The 25341-nt window shown below is 31.4% G+C and overlaps 1 protein-coding gene across 3 annotated transcripts in view; it reads right to left on the bottom strand.

Annotated features, from left to right (window-relative positions):
• The window catches only part of Naa35 (N-alpha-acetyltransferase 35), a 38969-nt gene extending 16121 nt beyond the window's left edge, over nt 1–22848 (bottom strand). For 2 of the 3 annotated variants that reach the window (XM_076480270.1, XM_076480289.1), the window contains exons 1-8: nt 22708–22848; nt 17277–17371; nt 14755–14788; nt 13837–13951; nt 7385–7459; nt 4598–4765; nt 3512–3622; nt 681–731 (exon numbers count right to left, since the gene is read on the bottom strand). In XM_076480270.1, the coding sequence (XP_076336385.1) occupies nt 681–731; nt 3512–3622; nt 4598–4765; nt 7385–7459; nt 13837–13951; nt 14755–14788; nt 17277–17371; nt 22708–22772 (714 nt within the window). In that variant the 5' untranslated portion in view covers nt 22773–22848. Of the gene's footprint in view, nt 1–680; nt 732–3511; nt 3623–4597; nt 4766–7384; nt 7460–13836; nt 13952–14754; nt 14789–17276; nt 17372–17978; nt 18044–22707 lie in introns of those variants that run through there. The other variant, XM_076480279.1, reaches the window with a different exon arrangement.
• Nucleotides 22849–25341: the final 2493 nt, after the last annotated feature.

Genomic DNA, 25341 nt, shown 5'->3' with positions numbered 1-25341 from the left:
TCAAATTGCTGTATAATATATAATGATACGAATGTTGTGAGATCACGTTTGATGTGATTTTCTGTGTTTGATAAAGAATAATAATCTGCTCAAATTTGGATGCCGTTAAAAATTTCCTACGTGTTAATTTTCTACTTAACTACAACGATTTCTTTAGTTAAATAGTTGATCAGGTTATGGTAGTTAATGTAATGTAATGCATTAATTGCTTGTCACAAACTTTAATAATAATATCACTTTCAATTTGATACAATTAATTATACTAATGCCAAAGCATAATCAAAACATTCCTTAACACATTAGAAAAGTTAACATTTTCTGCTTAATTACGAAAACTCTTAAATACAGGTGATAAAATAAACTAGTCTCGATTAGTTTTTCTGTACATCTGTACCTCGTGCTTAACTCAACACATCAGAAATTTGTAAGCTGTACAAATAATGCTAAATGATTATATTATCAGTAAGTTGTACACATGAAATGTACCTTTATAATATATTTTAAAACATGAATATTAAAACACTATTTGGCTTAGTTTTATCACATGTAAAAATTTGTAGCACAAACCTAACTAACCTTACTCTTTCAAAGGTCTAATAATCTGAAAAATAATTCATCATGACATCTGTATCCCAATAAGAAATCAAACTATATTTCCAGGTTTTAGCTTGCTAACTTACCATTAGCTGGGTGTGTGGATCATGATCTTCTCCAGGTTTGTTTCTGGTAGTCTGTTTTTGAGTAAAAAGTGAAGTTCCAGAATTCACTACATGAATGTTCATGTTATCTGTGATACTACTAAGTATCATTGAGACATTTGAACTTATAAGTTTTTGAAATGAAAAAAAACACACTAAAATTTTGTTGTTGTAAACAGTTCTCAGAGATTCAACATTATTACTTTTACATGCCGATGGTTTGATAGAGAATTTCTTACAACTAAAATTCTCATGTTGATGATTTGTCTGAGGTTAAATGGAATGTTAAATGTTCTGGTCATTTGCCACTTCTAGGTTAACATAAATAACTCAGGTTTCAAACGTGTCTACTTCACATAATTTAACACAATTTTTAAACTTTAGAATATTGTCAATAAAACAGGTATTTCTAATAAGCAGATTTAAGTACAGGTTTGTAAAATTTTAAGATACCTACACATACATATATATATATATATAGGACACACACACACAGTAATATGTGTGCTTCTGAAGTTGAAGAAGAAGATGGACCCTAGGAAATGGCAGGAACTGGAGTCAGAGAAAGGAATGGTGGGAATAGAGATAGTTGATGTTAACTCATCAACTCTCTCAAACTCTGGAGGGCAAAAAATTCTTCATATGCTTTGAAAATGATTCTGTCAGAGACATGGAGACATCTCTCTGCATTCCCACTGTGGCAGTGAAATGAAGTGCAGCAGCATATGTCTGAAATTGGGTGGTGGACAGTAACATTCAAGCCTTGGGGTAAGAAATTTTGTGAACTGTTTTCAAATGCTGTATCTCTTTTTTTCCTCCACCTACCTAGGGCATGATTGAAAATAAGATGAGTGAGAACTATTATAAGTAACACAATGAGGGTCCATTTTGCACTCGTAGGCATCATAGTCCTTGCCACCACAATGAGGAAAGGTCAAGGAACCACAACATGTCTTTGAGTGACTGAAACACTGACATTGGAAACATCTGAGAGGGTTCAAAATATATACCCATACTTTGCAATTTAGAAAACCTACCTTGATGGTGGCAGATTAACATGGTGATGCAATTGTCAAAATTAGGATACTGGTCAGCATCATAATTCTATCTTTGTGAGTACAGATGTGCCTCACTGCAGAAACACCTTCAGTGGATAAACCAGCAAGTATCTCTTACTCTGTGATGTGACAAATTCAAAGTAGCATGGGGAGTAACCTCAATGGGTATATCCCCAGTGGCATTCGAATGCAAGAGGAGTTCACGCTGTTTTCGAGTGGATGTTTCTACCAAGATGTACCCATAATGTAGCTTTTCACTGACTTAGGAGATCCAGCGAGCCCCTCTAGTCCCTTATGAATAAAAAAGGGAGACATCTGCCCCACATATTTGTCTGATAAAGAATGTAATAACAGAAAATGAGGTACAGGTGTTAAAGAAGTTGAAGATTGCTGTTCAGAATCTTTAAGATGTAGTCATTTACTTATTGCCTGTTTTTTCACTATTTTATTTTGAATTTTATTTGGGGGATCCATAATAAAAAAAGAACATGTTGGTGCCAATTGACCCCACCCACCATGGAGTCCTACGAGGGGATGCACTACAGTGAAAAACAAGGACACTGCAGCAACACCAGAGTTTCATGAGTACTATACCCAAACACCAGCATCAGACACAATGTCTACAACATCAGGTGATAACGTCCAACACTGGTACTTGGTTGACCCTAGCCCAAGTGGACCAGCTGATTGACCCTTGGGGGCATCCCAAGGCTGACCTTCTACAGGAATTCAAGGCCAAATTGGCGTGTTAGGTTGGACCCCTCAACCACGAGGATCCTCTCCTTCCCTTCACGGGTCACCACGCATGGCAAACATGTGGGTGGATGTTTAGATCCCAGAGGAGATAAACTGAAAGAACATAACCTTCCTTGGGAGGTCCCCTCACCACATACAGGAATTCACACCAAGAGGGAAATAAAATGTTTTGAAGAATACACCTGAAGTTGAATTTTGTACTCAAAGGGTTAAGTAAGTTTTATTTCCAGGAAAATAAAAATAAACATGAGCAAATTGTTTACCTTAAACAACCTGCTTTCCAGTAGGTGAGAAACTCTTGTCCTAGATATTTAATGCCATAAGGCATATTAATGTCACATCTATTTGTACAATGAAAAAAAAAAAAATTCAATTTGGTAGACTGGACAAATCAATTGTTTGCAAAATTTATATTTCATGCATTCACATTTCAACTTTCAGTGTAGATTATTTCAGAGACAATGAGAATCAAAGCATTAATACCAAATTCAGATTATACTTAACTGCTTATAATTGTTTCAAAACACTGTCTTGTATTTGTCTAACAAAAGGTTTTTAAGTAACTTTTGTGCCACATTTAAAATATAATACTCTTACAAACGATAAGTGGGAAGAATACTAATAAACCACCACTGTTATACACCAGTACTGTAAGTTGGTCTAAACTGAAGCATATCCCATGAAACAGTACATTTTAAAACTTGATATATGTATATGGTAAAAACTGTATTTGGTATAATAGCAAATATTACATGTTCATATCCTTTGCAAAGTAACTTCAGATTGATAAAATCAAGTCCAAAATTGGGCTTGCAAAATGCAAATCAGGAAAAGACAGCTAACACACCACTCATTAAATTTATGTTATAAAAATTATGAACTTGCGAGAGATGAACGCAGCATCAGAAACATTTTGACACAAGTAGGTTAGATGAATGTATATAGATAATCAGTAGATAAACTAAGAAAAGCTAGTGTTATCACAAACTGAGAACCTGCCTTCACTTTTCTCTGTAAATCTTCTTCAACCTCACGCATCATGCCAGCTGCTCGTACATTGGTAACATCATCAGCTAACTTGTAGCCATAAACCACTGGTTGGAAATCTTCCTAACAGAAAAGGGTTAAAAAACAGTGTTTATGGACAGAAGAATAACAATGAAAATTAATGCAACATTCATATATATTTTGGGAACTACAGTATTCAACTGTTTGCTATTATTTGTGTTAAATTATTTTTAAAAAATACATAATAATTAAATTACAGCAGATGAACTACTATAATAAATACAAATAAATACCCATGTAAATGGATGACAGAAAAACTCTTCGGTTTATCAAAGGACAGTCTTATTAGATACTTGAAAGTTATGTTTACAGGAGCAAGTTTGATTTAAATTTTTTTTTAAATTCTTTTGTATAAAGAAAATTTGATTGTTCTCTAGTAACCTTTTAAATCAATGGTCATTTACTGTTGTTAAAACTGTGCATCAAAATAAATAAACAACTTGGGTCAGTTTTATTGTCCTTTGGCAGGACAGTGGTCATTTTACAAACTAAATTCTGGGCTTTGATATCCCACTATGGACACAGCACTTACCAAATGTGGCTATGTTCTAAAAATTGAATGAAGAGTTTTATGTAGAATTTAGGAAATAGCAAATGTGACCTTTCTTGTTGTGAAAAAAAAATTAATATAATCAGGGGAATATTTGAAGACACAATTCCACACTAACATATCTTAATACTATCGGTAAACTTTAAAATAAAAACTTTAAAAAGGTGATTTTACTTTATTTAAACAAATGTACATGAATTCAAGAGTAAATATTTAAAAACCATATAAAAGTATAAGATATGGGTGAAGACAAAAAAAGTCCTTAAATTGTGAGGTCCAACTTTATTTCCATTAAAGATCCAAATAAAATCACACATCTGGAATAACACAAAAATAGTGTAAATAATTCCATTATAAATTGTTTAGATCTTTAAAATTACAAAAATTACTGTGAAAGTATAAGTTGTGAAATTCAATAAATATAAAGGTATCACGTTACAAGTTTTTAATATAATAAATAAACTCACTTCTTCAAACACACCAGCTTTGTTGACAAAATCCTTTATTAGATCAACTAGTTTTAACATGCATATACTGAAGGCCTTTACAACTCGATCTTCCACATCCTGGGGCTTATGTAGATATAAATTTGTCAGGACTGTTTGGGCTAGTGAATGCCCTTCCAACCAAGTTACCTATCATAAAAGAGAAGAAATATTCTTTGTCAAACATGTGATTAACCACTTAGTAAAATGAAATATATCACACTGTCCAGCAGATTAACATATTACAAGAGTAAATAATTTATACATCAATTATGAGTAAAAAAAAAAAATTTTAGTATGCTCTTTATGTCACTCAAATAATTTACTGTGAAACAAGGTGCAGAGTTTAAGTTTACAATTTAACAGCAACCCCTTAAAAAAAAAAAGCCCTTTTTGGCCATGTCAATTAATCCTTTTACTGCAGATTGAGTGGAATTCATCTGGTTCATAACTGCAAAAGTATGAGAGTAATTATACTATGATTTTTGATAATGTAAACAGATATTCACAAAATTTTGCAGATTATTGGTAAATATTACAAGCCTTTCTTACATTAAATATCAGGTTTTTGAATTAATTGTTAAGTTTGTTTTTTCTTTATTACGATCTTACCATAATTTTTTTCTTTTGGAATGTTGACTATCCAATAAGTAGAGTAATTTCCATTTTAAGATTAAAAATACTTTTATGCATCAGAAAATTTTCAAATTTCACATGTGAAATCTTTATAACATTTAAAGGATTATCAAATGCTTTTAAGAAAAACTATATATTTTATCTGTTATTTTCACTGTTGAATATGGATTTCTATGCACATTCAGTATAACTGTCTGATCTTGTAATCACCATAAAAATTAGTAAATAAATATAAATTATGTTTTTTTCTTTCTAAAATAACTACAGATTATAACCCAAAACTACAAACGTTTAGACTAAGTAGCTTGAATGTTATAACATTATACACTTATATATAATTATCATTTTTATTACATTAAATTTTGAGCCATTGCTAGCTAACTTTACAAAAGTTACAATGATATTGTGCACGTGCACTTGTGTTACTGCATTCATTAATATAGAACTAATCTGTACAAAATGGCCGGTCTTTAATTAAAGAAGCAAAGTAAACAATTATCTCTTCTAATTATGACTTGTGTTCTGGGTTGCTGCTTGTTGTAAGTTGCTAAGCCTCAAGAAATTTTGCACGTGAAGGATGTAAAACAAAAATTTTTAAAGATTTTTCATATTACTTTGAATAACCAAAACAATTCATAAATTACTACATAATACCATATGATTATAATTTATATATATATAAATATATATACATTATAATTTGCTGAGTTGAATAACTAAACTGTACTTGGGTCTAAAATAACAAAATTTCAAACAGGCTAAAAACTTAACTTACCAGCAAGAATAATTTGTCTTGCATGAAAGAATTGATGCTGTATATTTGAAAATGGCTGGGAAAATAATTTGGGGAGCATTCTAAGCTTCCAACGTTTTTATTTTCACCATATATAGAAGTAAGTGTACATAAGGGGCCATTTCCACAAACTGTAAGTGCGCAGGACCATTGTGATTTAGTACAGGAATGACGTCTCCACAAATAGAAAAGATGGAAAGTTCATATTTGTGGCTGGGAAAATAATTTGGGGAGCATTCTAAGCTTCCAACATTTTTATTTTCACCATATATAGAAGTAAGTGTACATAAGAGGCCATTTCCACAAACTGTAAGTGCGCAGGACCATTGTGATTTAGTACAGGAATGACGTCTCCACAAATAGAAAAGATGGAAAGTTCGTATTTCATTCTAGCTTTTTAATAGTGGTAAATTGAGTCCCTAATTTGTACAAAACTATAGACTTTGTACTTTCACACCACAAACATGTAAATTCACCCAGTGCTACATTCAACATACCGAGCAAAAAACAAAAATTCTAGATGCGTTTTTTAATTTACTTTTAAATTTGAATTATAATCCACAGTTTGATGTTACACTTAATGACATAAGTTCATACAACAGTAGTTCAGTAAACGTTTGAATGCGAGTCGACAAGCACAATGACATAACTTTTGATTCTGACCCATGATCAGTAATAAATACAAACATTACAAGAGCTCCAACATTAAGTAATACATTAAACTATAGACTCAACAATTTGCACTGAACAATATAACAAAAAGCAACAAAATAAATCTACATATAAACAGTTCTGTTACACTACAAGCAGATAAACAAACAGTTTGAAGTTTCTTATGAAATACTGTTAAAACCAGGATGAGAATATAGAAACATCAGTTATCCTTCACATTAAAGACACTCCTGAATAGTCACTTTAATATTAATTTCATTGAGATATTTAGTAAACATCCATTACATCATGTATTTTACCAGCTTTTCAAGTGAAGATGAATCCCACTTATTTTTATTTAATATTAATTTCATTGAGATATTTAGTAAACATCCATTACATCATGTATTTTACCAGCTTTTCAAGTGAAGATGAATCCCACTTATTTTTATTTAATATTTGATCACAATAAAAAGAGCACCTTTAGTTACTTGTATAAAAATACATACACACTGATTAACAAAATAATCTAATTTACCGCACCTCCCTTCAAACTTTATTTTTGGTTAAGGGTTGTATAGAATTAATAGCATATAAGGCAAAAATTAATATCAAAGAAAACACCACCTATAAGCTCTTAGCAGCAAAACCTAGAGAGAAAAAGAATTCTATGAATCTTAACAACTCACCAGACAAGCAAGAGTAGCATCAATTATTCCAATTTCTTCTTCAGCACTAAGATCATAAATTTTCAATTTTCCAGCCTGGAGATGATGACCATAAACTATTATAATACATATCTAGACATTCACATTACAACCAAAAATACTGGTAACAGTAAGGGATGAAATAACACATTCTAATCCTTGAGTACCAACATCACTTTTCTTTGAAAACAGTATTTAAATTAGCTATAATCATTACCAGATGGTTTATAGTTTTAATCTAAGCATAGAGCTTACTTTGAAAAGTTACTTTAGTACAAAATGCTCTTCCATTTTTATTCCTCCAAAATACGACAGTTGTTAACCGGACCTCACTCTTATGAGATCTTGTTTCACTTGTTTTTATTTCTCATAAAACATATTCCCAAAGAGAAGCACAAATATTTTGAGCATATATATATTTAAAACAAAAAGTAAACCTGTGGTTGAATAGAAGCTATTATCTAATATTTTCTGTCAATGTCAAATTCTTTAAGATTAGTTCTTTTTCTCACCTTTTGACGACATATAACATAAATGTTTGAAACCTAATACTTGCATTAATTCACATTACAGCCCTTTAATATTCACATACAGTCATACAAACGAAACCCACGAAAGAAATGCTTTAATGTCTTTAATCTTTAACATTCATATGGTTAATTAGGTGATTCTCTGGTTGTGCAAAATCACACAAACAGGTCACTAAAAAAATGCTTCAATTATTTTCAATTTTAAGCTCCACATAATTATACTACTCTCTGGTAACAAATAATAAAATAACATGTTTCACAGTCAAATGTAGGAGAAAATAACACACTTTCACTGTGTATCCAAAACATTTGTACAAAAAATTATTAATTAGATACATTCTTGTGTTCTCTGGTTTACAAACTAGTATCCTTTCACAAGCCTTTTAGATAGAATATTTATATATTTTTCCAAAAGTGATTTTTTTTTCCTTATAAGAGGAAGTAAATTATTTATAAAAGCTTTAAATTATCATGAGATAGCAAATTGTCATGAGGTGGTAAGGTAACAGCATTAATATAATGGACAGAAAAATATTACGAGCAAGAGACCAACATCAAAACAGATTCATTAACATATTAGCATCAATAAAACTAAAGGTTCTAATTAAGAGGTTACAAGAAAAAGCAAGAATTTGTTTGTGTAACTGCAGTAATATCTCATAGTGTAGGAAACTATGTGGGTATAATGTGATCCAAGTGTGAACTTTGAGCTGGAAGAAAACACAAAACATTGAAAAGACAAGCTCCGAGCCTATGGACACCCACCTTGTAGACTACCCACAATTCAATGACTTCTCATCAATGAAAGCTAACAATACATATAAGAACAAAGAATTAAGTAAGTAAACAATATAACTAATTTTACATGCTGGTCTAACCAGGAATATGAAAGGTTATAAAACAAAACTTTATAATAGAACATTTTGTAAATTTAAAATAATGTAAGGATGGCAGTGTATTTCTTACCATTTGTTTTATGACGTTTCTTTCCCCTTACTGACAGTTAGTGTATTTTGTGAATGTGTGTAACAAATTAAAATATTATGTTTTGATTTTTTTTTACTCCCTCACTTTATACATAATGTAGGGATTTGCACCCTAAAGACAACAACAGTACAGTGTACAAAGCACTAAGTATTCTACACATTACATTCATATAATGTTCATCTACTTTTGGCTGTGCTGAAACTTTTTAAAGTAATATCATATTTCTCTAAGAAAGTTAACTTAAAGGGATAACAATAGCATCATTAATGTTTTTTAATTACCACTACATATTACAACTAAGCAATGACATCATGCATTGCCCAGAAACATACTGAGTGGACTTATGTTTAAACTGACATTAGCAATAAAGTACTTTTGAGTTATCTCAACTGAAACAAGAAGAAAATGAAAAATTTGGTGATTAGTCACTTTCTGGATTGATATCTTAGCAACAGTTTCTAACCTTATATTTTGGCTTGCTGGACAGAGAAACAAAAGAAAGTGAGTGACAATCATTTCTTAAAGCAAAACTCACTTGTCGATTTTTTAGTATGCATATTTATATTATGGGTATTTCAGCCATCCATGCTCAGAGTTTACCAACTCTTATGATAATGCTTAGCATGTATAGATTATTAATTAGATACCCTTGCTATAATGAATATTTTTGTTAAAAATCCAATAAAATGATCATATGGTTCATTTATAAATCTATATATTACGCTAACAGTAAAATAATGCTCGTATGTATAAATAATTTAATATAATATAAAATTCATATGTAAACAGATTCATGTATTAAACATCGCTATTAATACTGTTAATGAAACTGACTACAAAGAAAGACTGAGATTTAACTTTACTTAACTATTAGACTGACCCCTCATGGAGAAGAAATGATGACTATAATTCCATATTACTTTGTATATTTACAGAAAATACAGCAAGTTTTACGTAATATAACAGTACAAGTCACTTGTACACAAAATATCAGAAATTTTACTCAAGAAATATCCTATGAATTAATGCCATTAGTCTCTGAGAATAAATTTATGTATTGTACAGTTTGTATATTGTATTTACATAGCCTTTAGAACCTATAAAATTCATTTCTGCATTTTTTTTACAGTATCCCTGCACGTTGTATCTGGTATTTACTTTCCACTACCATAAACTACTGCTCAATGAACAGCATAGGGTAAAATCAATAGCTGCTAACAATGAAATCATATGCAAATACCATAATGAATGGCACTCTGTACACGGTTGTGGCATGTACACTTTGAACTCCACTACTTTTTTGCTTCATGTTATTAGCCAAGAAAAGTATGGCACAAGTATACAGTGAATTGTATAGACTTCTTACTGACAGCTAGTTACTGATAAACTCCTATTAACTGAATTTAACAGTGTAGTTCCATGTGAGCTTAACTTTTTAGATATATGGCTTTAAACTGTTTAGCTACAACCAGGTAATAAGATGACATAGACTGTAAACCAAATATATAATGTTTGTTTATTCAAAAACAAATTAATAACAAAATTATACATTATGCTTTGAATACTGGATTTTTTTTCCCACATACATCTCAACTTGTTCATTTCAGATGTACGAATAATATCTACCTCCCTTAAATCACTGCCCAAGAGACACATCTGAACTTGTTCATTTCAGATGTAAGAATAATATCTACCTCCCATAAATCACTGTCCAAGAGACACATCTTAACTTGTTCATTTCATATGTAATAATAATATCTACTTCCCATAAATCACTGTCCAAGAGACACATCTTAATTTGTTCATTTCAAAATGTAAGAATAATATCTACCTCCTATAAATCACTGCCCAAGAGACACATCTGAACTTGTTCATTTCAGATGAAAGAATAATATCTATCTCCCATAAATCACTCTCCAAGAGGCACATCTTAACTTGTTCATTTCAGATGTAAGAATAATACCTACCTCCCATAAATCACTGCCCAAGAGACACATCTTAACTTGTTCATTTTAGATGTAAGAATAATATCTATCTTCCATAAATCACTGCCCAAGAGACATTTTGTTTAACATCAGATATTTTTTCTCATTCCTCTTAATTTGTATTTCAATCTTAAATAGACAAATAAAGAAAAATATGGAAAACACATTTATAGTTTATATATTTTTTATCACAAATTCTAGATCTATTGGTTTATAATTCTTCACCAGCTTCTACCACTTAAAAAGTAAGTTTTACAGCATTACACTATATTTGGTTTGTTTGTTTTGAATTTTGTGCAATGAGGACTATCTGTACTAGCCATCCCTAATTTTTGTAGCATAAAACTAGAGGGAAGGCAGCTAGTCATCACCACCCACCACCAACTTTTGGGCTACTCTTTTACCAACGAAAAGTGGGATTGACCAAAACATTTATTATAATGCTCCAAAAACTGAAAGGGCAAGCATGTTTGGTGTGACGAGGATTTGAACCCACTATATTGTGTTACAGAATCTTTTGTCATTCATCATCCAGTTCAACTGACGAGTTCTGGTACTCAAAAAAAAAGAAAAAAAAGATTTTTTGGCAACAAATTATAGCAGACAAAAGACAGATTTCAGATGCTATATTTACATGTTTCTGTATTTGAATCTGAAATAACAAATAAAACTTAATGTAAAAAATAATCTATACCTTACAACATTTTTATCACAAATTTTAGGCCTAATGAATAACCAAATGTGCAATAAGAAGTAAATACAGCATTATATTTAAAAAAAAACAGCAAATATACTAAGAAAAATGAAGTTAGTGAAAACTGTTACAGATTTTATTTATAAACAAGTAAATTAGTGCCAAAACCACTGCTTCCTCACGGACACCTGGACAATTTGAAAAAAGCATGCAGCCAGAAACAGTTTTAGCTGAACTCCATGAACTAGCTGAAATATACAAGCAATGACAGAATATGATATAAAAAAAGCTTAACCAATGAAGTATCAAGAATAACAAATACAGCTAAAATTATTAATAGTTACTAATAATCTAGATTTCTTATGTAAATATAAGCAGTTGATATTATTTCTTGTAAAGCATAGAGCTATGAAATGGGCTATCTGTGATTTTCACATCACTGTTATCAAAACCTGATTTTTATCTTTGTAAATCCAATGTTTTAGTGCTTAGCAATCAGGGGAAAAAAAGCTGTGAAACAACTTGCAAAAGTTAATACTAACAGGAGATAAGTTAGATCAAGCAAGACATTTCACAAAAGTTGACATTTTCTTACACTGGAAATGAATTTTTCATTATTGATACCTTCTCTTGCCCAATGCTATCTCTATCCTGGTCCTCCCTCTAAGCAGTGTTAAGAATATTTCACTAACATCTCAACAGTCTTTTATACCCTATCAGTTTTACATCATTTAAGAACAGATGCTGATCATGCAATTTCCCTCGACCAATCATACTACACTAGCCATCTATACTAGTGCAGCTCTAACTCCCTCTGCTGTTCTAAAACAATCCTCACTTTTCAGAACTGGTAGGTACAAACCAAAGGCACTGGCATATCAGGAGGGAGAAATGATGGGAAGTGGGTGAGTGGAGATAAGTATCCACTGGAAATACATTTAGTGTAAGAAAATGTTAACATCCAAAACAGTCTTACCTCTTCTCACCCAAAGCTAGAATCCCATGTTGTAAAGGTTGAGGAACCAGTGAAGATGCATTAATATCCAACCAAAGGGAAAGCAAATGCATTGAAAGAATAGGTGTGCACAGGGATATAAAAGGAAAGCACACCTGTAAAATATAGCACTACTTCTGGCACAGATATGCTCTTCACCCAGTAACTGACACAATGACATAAAGAGGGTGGAACTGAATTGACAGGCAACAATGCATTCAAGAATGAAACATACAACATCAAATTAGTGGAGATGTTCTGTATAATTATGACTTGAAATAGCACAGCATGAACAAACACAGAAGGTCTAGTGTGCAAGTGACAATGGGCTTGTAAAAGTGTGTGCCAAGGGCAGTGCTGTGGATTACACTGGAGAATGTCAAATGCAGTTTATCTTGGCAAAATAAGCACTGAAAATGCCTTGCATAAGATATTGTGATCAACAAGTGCAAATTCCTGGAGCAAAAAAAAAAAAAAAAAGAATACTGGTATAAGAGACTGGTGTACTGTTAACAAAAATATGTTAGCAGTGCTTAGAGGGCAGAACAGAATTGGAGTAGTTTTAGATGAGGGGAGGTAAAACCATTTTTGAAATTCAAATGTTTGAAACTCATACTAAAAATGAGGCAAAAAGAAAACTAGCAGATGTGGAAAATGCTGTTCCAGTTATGTCCTTAAAATGAGATATCACAATAACTGGACTGAAACTTGAAAATAAAAATTACCCAAGAAAAATGTTGATCAGTATGTGATCAAATTAATTTTACAAAAGCTGATGAAACCATAAAAAAACAATAAAGATAGTCCAAAGTCAGTTGAGTAGTACTCACACAGTAATAGCAAACCAAATGTAATTGCACAGAGTCAAAACTACAAAATGTTATAACAATAATTTGAGACAGAATAAATAGAAATTCAGATTTCAAAATAAAACAACAACACACTACAGTTGTCAAAGTAGAAGTGACGATTGATTTATTGAAATTACTAATAAACAATTAAATTTTTTTGTATCACTTTATTACACATGTGAACAATCTTGAAAAATGTATGTTTTAAAGATGAGAAGCTGGTATTAACAATATGTACGGCATGATCGTAGAGAAGAAAAAACACAGATACTTAGGTTTATAGCACCAAAATACACAGATTCCTGTCCACTTTGTTGAAAGATACACTCACAATATGAACTGATATAAAACATATTAAATTACTTTATACATGAAAATAACTTGAAAACTAACTTTCAGTGCTTGATCAAAATTCATCACTTTTTTGTTCCCTCGGTTACACATCATTCCTGCATCCATTTTAGGGTCCATCATTTCTATTGCTGACATAGCCTCAAAAAGACCAAACCTTAATAAAAAATATACATTTAATAATGTTACTTTAAGATTTCACTACTAATTATTATACAAAGTTTTTCCTAAAAGAACAGTTTTCTTAGTGTTTGGATGATCCACAAGCACTATAAGACTATACAGCATTTAGACATGTGTACGTGAAGATAAATTAATTCATATAATAACATGAAAAAGGCTACACTTTTGTAGGTATATAAACTAAAAATAGAATTTATTCAAACTATAGAGAATATCCAATAAGCCTGTTCAATATTTCATAAAAGTAAAATGATTTAGCAGCCTAAACTTTCTTTGGTATAAAGTCTGCATTAAAACAAGAGCTGTGTTACTTATCCCTACCATAACAATTCTCATTTGTAATTGGCTTAAATAAAGCTGATGTTGTGTGTAATTCACACACTTAGTTTGATTCACACTGAAACAACTGTTCATAGAAACTAAAAAACTAACGATATATGCACAGCATTGCACCTAGTACATCCATTGTATTCTAGTGGATCTGATGAGTCCTGGTATTGGGTTAAAGGGCATGTAAGCACTTGATACAGTATATGTATTGTTGCTGATGTACAATTACACATTTACCTTTACTTTCAGTCATGAGTACTTAGAAACAGAATTACAAAAACTTACATCAACCACATCAAACATTTAAACAGCACTATAAGTAATGCAAAACTGACACTACTGTGGTGAAAAATATTAATCCTACAGCAAAAATACTAAAACTTTAAAGAACTTTAATTAACTTTTTAAATAATAATTCTCTTACAACACATGGATATTCCAACTCACATTTCATCATGAAGCAATTCTCCAAGTTTCATTTCTAGAAAAAAAACACAAAAAAACAGCAATTACCTGGTAGCTAGTGTTCAATATTGTAATACTAGAAATTAGGTGTCAAATTTATTTTAACTATACTACTGCTAACTACCTACCTTTAGAGTTTGACTTTCTCTTCTCATTATCCTTGTTCTCCAACAAAATCACAAAATATAAAATTACATTATTATAGTTTGTTCTAAACCATATTTAATATCAGGATTTTACCTTTCTTCAACCACATGAGTTCTAAAAAAAAAAATTTTTTTTCTGTCTTCTCTTGAGCCTTCTCTTATGAACCCACAAAAAATTTGGAGCATAGAGAATTTTGTTTACAGTTTAAAATGTCAAAAGGTTAATCCTTCTGTTTGTTTTCATAATTTTCTAAAAGAGTTTTATTTTAATAAACAGTTACATCCTTTAGTAGGTAGTTCTAAATAACTGTTACAAAGTTCTGCAGAACTGAGCCAGATTTAAACATTTCCATCTCAGTAAATAATTTCTAAACATTCAATGTTATAGTTCTGAAAGAGAATTCTTGTATCAAACACGTTGTTACTACAAATAGTATTTTTTTTAATACTGTTGGTGTAATTTAGCAATTTTTTATCACTGCAATAAATGCATCAAATGGACGTTGTAAGCACAAGCTATATCAATTTTGACTGACATTTCAGCTGGTAATAATTAAATTTTATCACTATATTCTAAAACTGTTGCCGAGTCTGAGTATGGTGATTTTCACCTTCCAAACTATCAACATCACATTCAGGCTTGGCATCAATTTCAGAATCTGATGATAACAAATCATCACAAGCTATAATTGCAATCAAAACTGATTCAGCTGTGTGTTTACAGCTGTGTTACAGTGTAAGATCTGTTTGATGCTATTAATTCAGCAGTAAAAAACTGTTGAATTACACCATCAGTACTTAGCAATATAACAAAAGCATCCAGTAACCAGCATAGAACAGCTATAAAAGAAGTAATAATTGCTCAGACAAGATAAAACAGCCTCCCATTTCAGAAATGGTCAAATGACATTAAGATGAGTTTACTCATCTTCCCCAGGAGAAACACAACATGCAAAAGCCAATTAACTAATTAACTATACCACATTCGACAGTAAAATAATTCCCTGTTGAGTGAAAGTTTAATCAATGGGTAGATCACCAGTTAAGGGGTTAATAAATCTAACAGTAAAATATATAGTGAAGGATGAAAAGAAAACCCATTTCTTTACAAGGTTTTAGAAAACTTGAAATTTCACATTTTGAAGCAGTAAACCCACTTGTCAGAGAACATACATTTATACTTTCTGGCAGAGTCTGCTACTGAAAAGCCTTAAAAATAATGGACAAATATGATAAATGACAGTGTGAAATTGAATGAAATACTGGTTACTTTTAGCAAAAACTATTGCAACAAAGATGGAATTGAGTACATTATGCAAAACAAAAATAACAAGTGTAAATTTCAAACACAATTGTTTATCCTCTCCTACTAACATCTGATGGCAATCTTTCTTATAACTGAAAATATTCATTTAGTTCACTCATTTGAGCTTTTATACACATGTATGAAGCATCCACACGTGAAGTTTTCTTAACCTTCCATACTCATTTGAAGTGAAAAGAAAAAAGAAATCCATAAATGTACATTTTCTACAAGAAGAAGGCATTAAAACTAATATGTTGTGTACTATTACAGGCTCCTTGAACAATTACATGGGTTTTAAAAGTTCACTGGTAGGCCTGCACGTGCATGATTTTTACCCACATAACATGCAGCGCTAGTCATGTTTTATTGTTATTTTTATGTCAATTATTTTCCTTAGCCTTCACATATATTTAAACAGACATAATACTTTTACATAAAGATACATTCCAGGTGCAGTTTTCCTTTAATTATGATTTCTGGATTGCACATAACTTAGGGAACCTCACATGACCAGATAATTAAGGCATTCAACTCGTAATCTGAGGGTCATGGGTTTGAATCCCGGTCTCACCAAAACACGCTCGCCCTTTCAGCCATGTGGGCATTATAATGTGATGGTCAATCCCACCATTCATTGGTAAAATAGTAGTCCAAGAGTTGGTAGTGGGTGGTGATGACTAGCTGCCTTCCCTCTAGTCTTAAACTGCTAAATTAGGGACGACTAGCACAGATAGCCCTTGTGTAGCTTTGCGCAAAATTAAAAAGAAATGTAACTTAGGTACCTTAGTTTAGAAATAAACTAAAGCTTTCTTGATGACACCAAGTTTTGCAAAAACTCTCCATAAAAGTCAAGAACATCTTTGGCTAAAGTATGTGATACTGATATTTAGCATCAAACACATTAATTAACTAATATGATTCAAGTTATTTAAACCTCATACATAATACAAAATAATAATGTTTTAACAAAAAAAAAGTAACTTTGTATGATTTTCAAAAAAGCTAGCCAAAGAAAATTGTATATAAATATATATATATAATATAAAACCTACCTTCTGTTGCTTTGAAAAAGTCTTCAGTGATGTCTACCCAATTGTATGAAACCTCTGTTTTTGGTGTGGCATCTTTCTTTTCAGTATCCATGTTTCTAATGAAAACACTTACATTGAGAAGATTTACATTCACAAAAAAATACGATTGTTGGAATAAGTTTAACATTTTCAAAATAGTTCTTAACATTTTAAAGTTTAACTATTGTGAAGTTTTCAATGTCCTTTCCAATAAACTTTTCTTTAAAAAAATTCAAATTAACCTTCACATTTTGAATATCATCCAACAGAAACAGATTAAGAGTCATCACAATAAACATAATCCAATTAATAATTCCAGTTAAAAGATACTAGGTGGGAGTTGAACAAAAAAAAAATGTTGAAAATGCCTAGTTATGTACAAAAGAAAACAACACTGTCCAACATTTTACAGCATGATTTTATAAATGTTAAAACTTATCATCAATGTTTAAGCAATTTTGAATAAAATACTGATATGATCCTATGTTGGAAGTCCTTGATAATTTATTCAACTGCAAAAAGAAAAGTTACTTTATAATGAAACTTTGCAGAATGGACGGCAACTGCATGTTGTGAAGACAGAATAAGTAGTTGCCGTTCATTCTGCAAAATTTCACCATGAATACTCTGCTTAAACAATCTATCAAAGAATAACAATGTTATAGTTATTTAACATGATATTACGGATAACATGGGACTGTTTGTTCCTTCAAAGCTATCTTTGTACTGTACATTCACCCCTAAAGAAAAAATAAAGTACAAATTATTTTCCATCCTTTAAATGTTCAGGAAATTATGTATTGTTGTCTTAAACTGTGAAATAGTTTCATTTTAGGTAAATTTACAAATACTGGGTTGTAAACCAATGATAGTATTAACAAAGATGGAAACTAATTTCGATATGGTTAGAGCTGGTTCAGAAACAAGTACAGTAGAGTTTATAGTGTGCAATATGTAGCAAAACTGAGTTATATTTCATAACTGTGGGCTTGGTTACCATCTAATGATACACTAATCTGCATGCACAATTACAGAGCTTGCTTACTTCAGGATAAATTCAAGAAATTTAAGGGGAAGATTGCTGTCAGAGGGAGATAAACAAGAAGCAGTAATCATGGGAAAAATGACAAGAAAATAATAAAATTAGGGTAAAAGTTGCTGTAACAGAGAGAGTGAGAAGTAGTGGGTTAGCATGGATACACAGCAGTAAATAGTTATGGCTAAAGAGGTAAGTTCTGTTAGCACTAAACTATCAGTCTTTATATACATTTCAACATTTGGTTACTTACTGTATATAAGATAATAAAATGGGAGATTTTATTATTAATTATACTGATAAAAATGGTTGCATGGAGAGCACAGAAAGATTACATATAGGATTTACTTTCCTGGTGTTCAGACATTATAGTGTGTTGACAGTTTACTTGATGGTACCAAAGAGCATTCTCTTTTTGTAGTACATCAAGGAATGAATGATGCTGCTAAAGGATAATCAAAAAAGCTGCTTAAAAAATAAAATCTTTCAGGGGTACAGAGACAAACATGTAGCACTTTAATGAGTGCTCTCTCAGAGTTAGTGGGACCAAAGATTTAAGGAGTACAGTGACAAAGATGTGGCACTTTAATGAGTGCTCTCTCAGAGTTAGTGAGACCAAAGATTTAAGGGGTACAGAGACAAACATGTGGCACTTTAATGAGTGCACTCTCAGAGTTAGTGGGACCAAAAATTTAAATAAAAGATCATAAAAGATATGTTTACAGCAACAGCTAAGCTGGTTGAACATATGAGATAACTTTCAGGTAATGATAAATTATATACTACAGATACGCTTCACTTGAGCAGGCTAGGTATAATGATGTTTAGGAATCTCCATAGAAATTCATTAAAAAAATTTAAAGTACCCATGCATCGTGATGAGAGAGCTTTAAAATTGATATAAATAGACAGGATAGTTAGAGCAATTGGGAGATTAGAAAAAAATTCATGAAACTACAAGTTAAAAAATTGTTTTAGTCTTTCAATTTTGTCAAATTTGTTTAAATCAGGAAAACAATGATAATAAGTTATAAAAGTTATTTAGAAATAATAGCTTTCTTAAAGGGTGGTTCTTTATATCAACGGTGAACTGCATTATGTTGGAAAATATGACAAAAAATGGTAGTCAATGCTATCAACTGACTATATGTGGGTTGTACTTATAGATTTTAGCAGTTCAAAGATTTTAACCTATGTAATAGGCAAATTTAAGCTTTTAAATGATGCATATTAGAGCCTTAACCTTAACGTTTTCAGAACTAACTCAGCCGATATCATACTTTGGTTTATGAATTAAAAGACTCTTTTAAGCAGAGGTTCTGTTCATTAGTGATCCTTGCAATGATCTTAAAACAAATTAGAATGAATGACAACATTTTTCCAAAGGATGTTATAATCTATTTGTCTTAGTGGGTAACCTGAAGTTGGATATTATTTTTAACTGATGTCAAAGACAGATGAAGGAATGGTCAATAAATTATTGCAATATGCTAATAATATTAAAGTTTTGGGTGTTGCTGCTTTGAGAAAGGATTCAGATCATTTGGTCAAATAAATGGCAGATGGCTGTCAATTATAATAAATGCAAGATAATGCATATGGGATATTGCAGTTGGAATTATGAGTATCATTTTGAAATAACTGCAAGTTTGATGGAAGAAAAACATTTTGGTATTCTAGTTTATCAGTCTCTTATGCCATCCAAACAACATGCTGTTACTTGTGGTAGGGTAAGTACTATTTTAAGTTGTATCTACAGAAATAGTGAATACAAGTCTAAAAAGGTTATAATGTCATTGTATCGGTATCTGGTTAGGCCACATTTGGATTACTGTGTTCAGTTTTTGTCTCCTAACCTCAGAAAGAACACTAATTTATTCAGAATGTTTCAGAGGAGGTCTGTTAGTACCCAGAATGAAAAGGTTCTCATGCTAAGACAGATTACAATTGTTGACAAAACAAGAGTGGCAGAGAATTTGAGTGAGGTGTTTTTAAAAAATAATTAACAGTGTTGATACATGGACTTTTTTTTCCCATTTAATGGTCAGAAAGGTAAGAATAGGAGGGTACATGGTCAGAAAGGTAAAAATTGGGGGGTACAAGTATGAATTTTGGCAGGGTAATAATAATATGTCAAAACAGCTTTAATTTTCTAACAAGATAGTTGGCCTTTGAAAAAACTTTTGACTTCAAATGTGGTAGATTCAATTAATTTAAAATAGTTTAGGGTAAGGCATGATAAATATTTGAATAATAACGGTTGTGTTTAACTTCTGGGTTTCTTATAGTGGATGAGACAGTCTTGTTGTCCTTGAATTATACGTGTATATATGTATATACTGGGCATACTGTTAATTTATTTATACCCAAATACCCTCACCACTATGAAAGTTTAGTGTTAATGATTATTAAAGAAATCCTTCAGACATTCTTAAATATCTTTCTGCTTAGTCTAATGAAATGGAAACTGGTGATTGCATACAATTTACCCAACCTGAATTATCCAGTCATTATACAACAGAATTTCCAACTGCATCACTGAGACCTAAACTCATTATGAAATTTCTGATCATGCAATCTAATTTACACCATCCAGTCAGGACTGTAGTAATAACAAAGTTTGAGTAAACTTTTCTTCAATTTATATACTTATTTGTAAAATGAAGTAACACATAACTGAAGTGATAAAATTTATACAAAAAATGCAGTCAGATACATTTGTGAAATTTATACAAGCTCAATACATGTTTTTTTAACTTACACAGTACTCTGACAATTTTCCAAATATGGCAACAAATCCTCTCTTCTTTCCTACAGTTTCACTTATATGTGTATATATATGTATACATAATAACACTTACTACTTCAGTTTTGATTGTAATTTTAAGGTACAATACATTCCTGTATTAATAAAGTGGTGGAATATAAAGACTGGATTATTCAAATGAAAATTTCACCATTACCCTGAAAATTACCAAACAAATCCAAATCGCCCACCTGTTGCTCACAGTATAGTCCTAGTACTCTTTCATTTAAGCCTTGAACCCTATATGCTACACACTTATTTCTATTCCTAAACTTCTGACAGAGTTTGTTACACTTTGAAACACATCTTCCAATTTACAGTACCCAAAATTATTTTCTCATACGTGCACTATGCACACAGTGCTTATCTAATTCTGGAAGGAAATCAGAAACTTTCATCATGCATTTTTCTATCTATTCTAATGATCTTTCATATCATTTTATCAAATTCCTTCAACATTTTAACAGTTTCACACATATTTTTCATGTTTATTTCAAAACCCAACTTCTCCAAATGATAATTATATGCTTAGTTTGTCAAGATTGCAAAATGAACTCATATTTAGTGCATATTTTTACACTTAATCAGCATAAATGTTCAAACAATTCATTACAAAGTAGAGGTATGTATTCAAATTTCCAATATCCCAAAGCCTGTTTTAAAGTTAAAACTACTTAAGCCTCACAGAAAATATTTTATATTTAATGTAACTTTTACAGCATATTTTTCTTTTAAACTTTTTTCTAGAGAAAATTGTTATTTTTATACATTATTGTACTACTGATGAGTGTAAAACTCATCTTGCATACAAGCAAGGTCGCTCTTATTGTATTTTACTGTTGTAATATGTCTAATAACAATAATCGTAAAATTCTTGAGGCTCAAGATGGTGATAGGTTAACTCTAATTTAGGCTTAGATTTTAATACTTAAAAAAAAAGGTTAAAAAATTGTAATTTATCAGTATGACACAAAACTCTGAGATTATATGGTCTTTGTTTTTATGGAAACAAAATTCATCATTCTCTTTCTTCCCAATTTCAATAAGATGAAACATGCTTGTTCATAAACTGATTGAGCTCTAAACATTTTAAAACGAATACCTCATCTTATGAGACTAGAATTCATGAATGTTTCTAAAAACACAATTCTTAAGATACAAATTTACAAGCAAGTTTTATGCTGGCAGAAATAAAATAATAGTGATATTAACACAAACACAAATTTTGTCTTTGTGCTCAGTGTGTCTTAAAACTTTCTGTTAAAATATATATCGTTAATATGTGTTAGTACAGGGCGTGTATTTATGATGCAAGTGCTTAATTTAGACAACTTCTAGCAGTACTTCTAGAAATCTAAAAAAGACCAAGTACTTTGAACTTCAATTTAATATATAGACTTAGTTTGAAGTAGTACAATTGCCAAACCCGAGTGCGCGCGACGCCGTTTAAATTATGATACAAAATAAAAATTAAATTTAAAATGAAAATCGTGTTTTAACATAAGTTTACGAAATTATACAAGTGACATAACAATTCAAATCTGTTGTAAGGAAGGGAATAGTTCACACACCCTTCACTGTCATCACCCTCAAACTTATTTTCCCACACCTTCTCTCCTATCACAGTATCTGCCATACTTGAACAGCTAGTAAATTTAACGTTAAGCCTAACTTAACTGGGATTAACAGAAAACAAGCAAAATAAAAAATGTATTAAATATTATTTATAAAATTACATAAGTAAACGGATATAAATATCCAATGTGTATTTTTTAAATAAAAAAGTTGATTTGTAAGATGAAAATTCATCCCATTTATCAATTTAATTAAATTGTCTAGATATTACATCATTATATATTTATTTTATTTTCACCAAAGGTGGAACTGAAATTATAATCCGCAAATACATTCATTGATTTGTCTCAACCATTGTTGTTAACCACAGTTTCTATTGAAGGTTCAGCAGCACATCTTAGACCAAAAAATTAAAGTAATTGTTTGTTTATTTTTGAATTTCCCGGAAAGCTACACGAGGGCTATCTGCACTAGCCGTCCCTAATTTATCAGTGTAAGACTAGAGGGAAGGCAGTCATCACCACCCATCGCCAACTCTTAAGCTACCTTTTTACCAACGTCACATTATAACGCCCCCAACAGCTAAAAGGGCGAGAATGTTTGGTGCGACGGGGATTCGAACCCGTGACTCTCGGATTAGGAGTCGAACGCCTTAACCCACCTGGCCATACAAGATTGAGTAAATTAATAAAGTTAGGTCTTTTATAATTGTGAGATGTGTATATTATTTAAAGAGATGTCTGGATATTAATTTGCCATTATGTATTAGCTAACTGCAGTATTTATTTTAATGTAACCCTGGAAACACCTGAAAACTTAAGTTCAAGCATGAATACTCTCATATAACAAATAATTGTACGACATGTCTGTCGGATAGACATTACAGCACTAAATAAAGACTTCTTATAGAAGGCGAATAACCAGATAATATTTATTTGTTTTCCTTTGATACCATCAATGCACATTTATATACAAAGTTAAAAGTCTATTTTGAATATATTAACATAGTCACGACAATTCTAGATACAGGCAGCATCAATGATTTGTTTTTGAGATAGGGCCCATTAACAGTATTTCTGGTGTATCTTCCATATACCTGATACATAAACCTGGTGCACCACATTTCCAGCATACAATCACCCTCTGTGTCCAAACTTGCATCAGTACTGGACTGTTCATAGACTAAATGTTTGTCCATACTCAATCCAAAACTTGTAGCTCTTTGACAACTTTTGTCTGGCCTAGACTTTAGTCTAAAGGATGCTTGGTTGTCCCCAGTGAAGAAACTCTCATAATATCTGTCCGTGTGCCAGCATTCTACAATGTACGACATGGCTTCCTTCAGTTGGTATAAGCCATAGGAAATTTTCTACAGATTTGAAGTTAATCTTACTCCAGCTAATTCACTTATGTGACTATCGGTGATCCTCGATCAACTGTTTGACTCAAGAGTGAAGTGAATCTTGGTATTCTTTCAGAAAGTAATCATCACATTGACGCAAACAGGCATTCAAAACACATATAATTCGGGTGCAATTATTTATATATTCACATAATACAGGAACAACGAAATCAGATTTTATCGTTTTGGGCTGTCTGCAAAATATGATTATTCTTTGTAATTATTATATCCAAAATAAGAAAATAATACAAGTTACACTTATATTGCACTAAGAGCGCATCCTTGAAAAGAAAAAAAAAAGCTTAGTTTTTCCAATAGGCAAATATAAATATATATATTTAACAAGTATAAATGTTTATGTTTGGGTCCGCGATTATGGTTGCTTTATTTTACCTCAAATAGGCAAAATCAACTAAAGCTGTATTGCTCGTGCGCTCTTTCCTTACTGTAAGTCCCTTAAAATTATATCCTAAGAAGTCAATACTATGACTATTGATAATTAATAATCTATTGCAGCCAGTTGTATAATATAATATCGATATGTGAGGTCATTCTACAAGTGAAACGAAAAAACTGACAAGACTGATGTGATTTCGACAATATATATATATATTATCATTGAATTATAAAAATCAACCAAATACTCACTTATCAACCTGTTTCGATGAAACTGCTCAAGAAAGAGAGCAAACAAACCATGGAAAAAAAATTGAAAACATAAAGTACGATGTAATTCCAAAAAGTACAGAAACAGGGTAGAGATGAATATGCCCCCCCGCTAGTACAGCGGTATGTCTCCGGATTTACAAGGCTAAAATCAGGGGTTCGATTCCCCTCGGTGGGCTGAGCAGATAGCCCGATGTGGCTTTGCTATAAGAAAAACACAGAGATGAATACACGAAAACGCCCCTAGCGGTGTGTTTGTGAACTTAAAGCCTAAAAAATTGGGTTTCGATACCCGTGAAGGGCAGAGCACAGATAGCCTATTGTGTAACTTTGTGTTTATTTCAAAACAACAACAACAACAACTACTCAACAGAAAACTCAAAGGATCACAATATAATAGATAAATTTTCCCAATAATAACTTTTACCTTCAATCGTATGTTGAATTTCTGTCAGCTGCACGAATGTAGGTTTGAATAAAAGCATTTAAACTAAATAATGCTATAGAGTCTTATAGCAACTAATAATCATAAACTTCTATGATTAATTGTGTAGGCCCGGCA

The sequence above is a fragment of the Tachypleus tridentatus genome, chromosome 2 (genome assembly GCF_004210375.1).
Source record: "Tachypleus tridentatus isolate NWPU-2018 chromosome 2, ASM421037v1, whole genome shotgun sequence".
NCBI classification, from domain to species: domain Eukaryota; kingdom Metazoa; phylum Arthropoda; class Merostomata; order Xiphosura; family Limulidae; genus Tachypleus; species Tachypleus tridentatus.
This window is presented reverse-complemented; position numbering and strand designations above follow the sequence as displayed.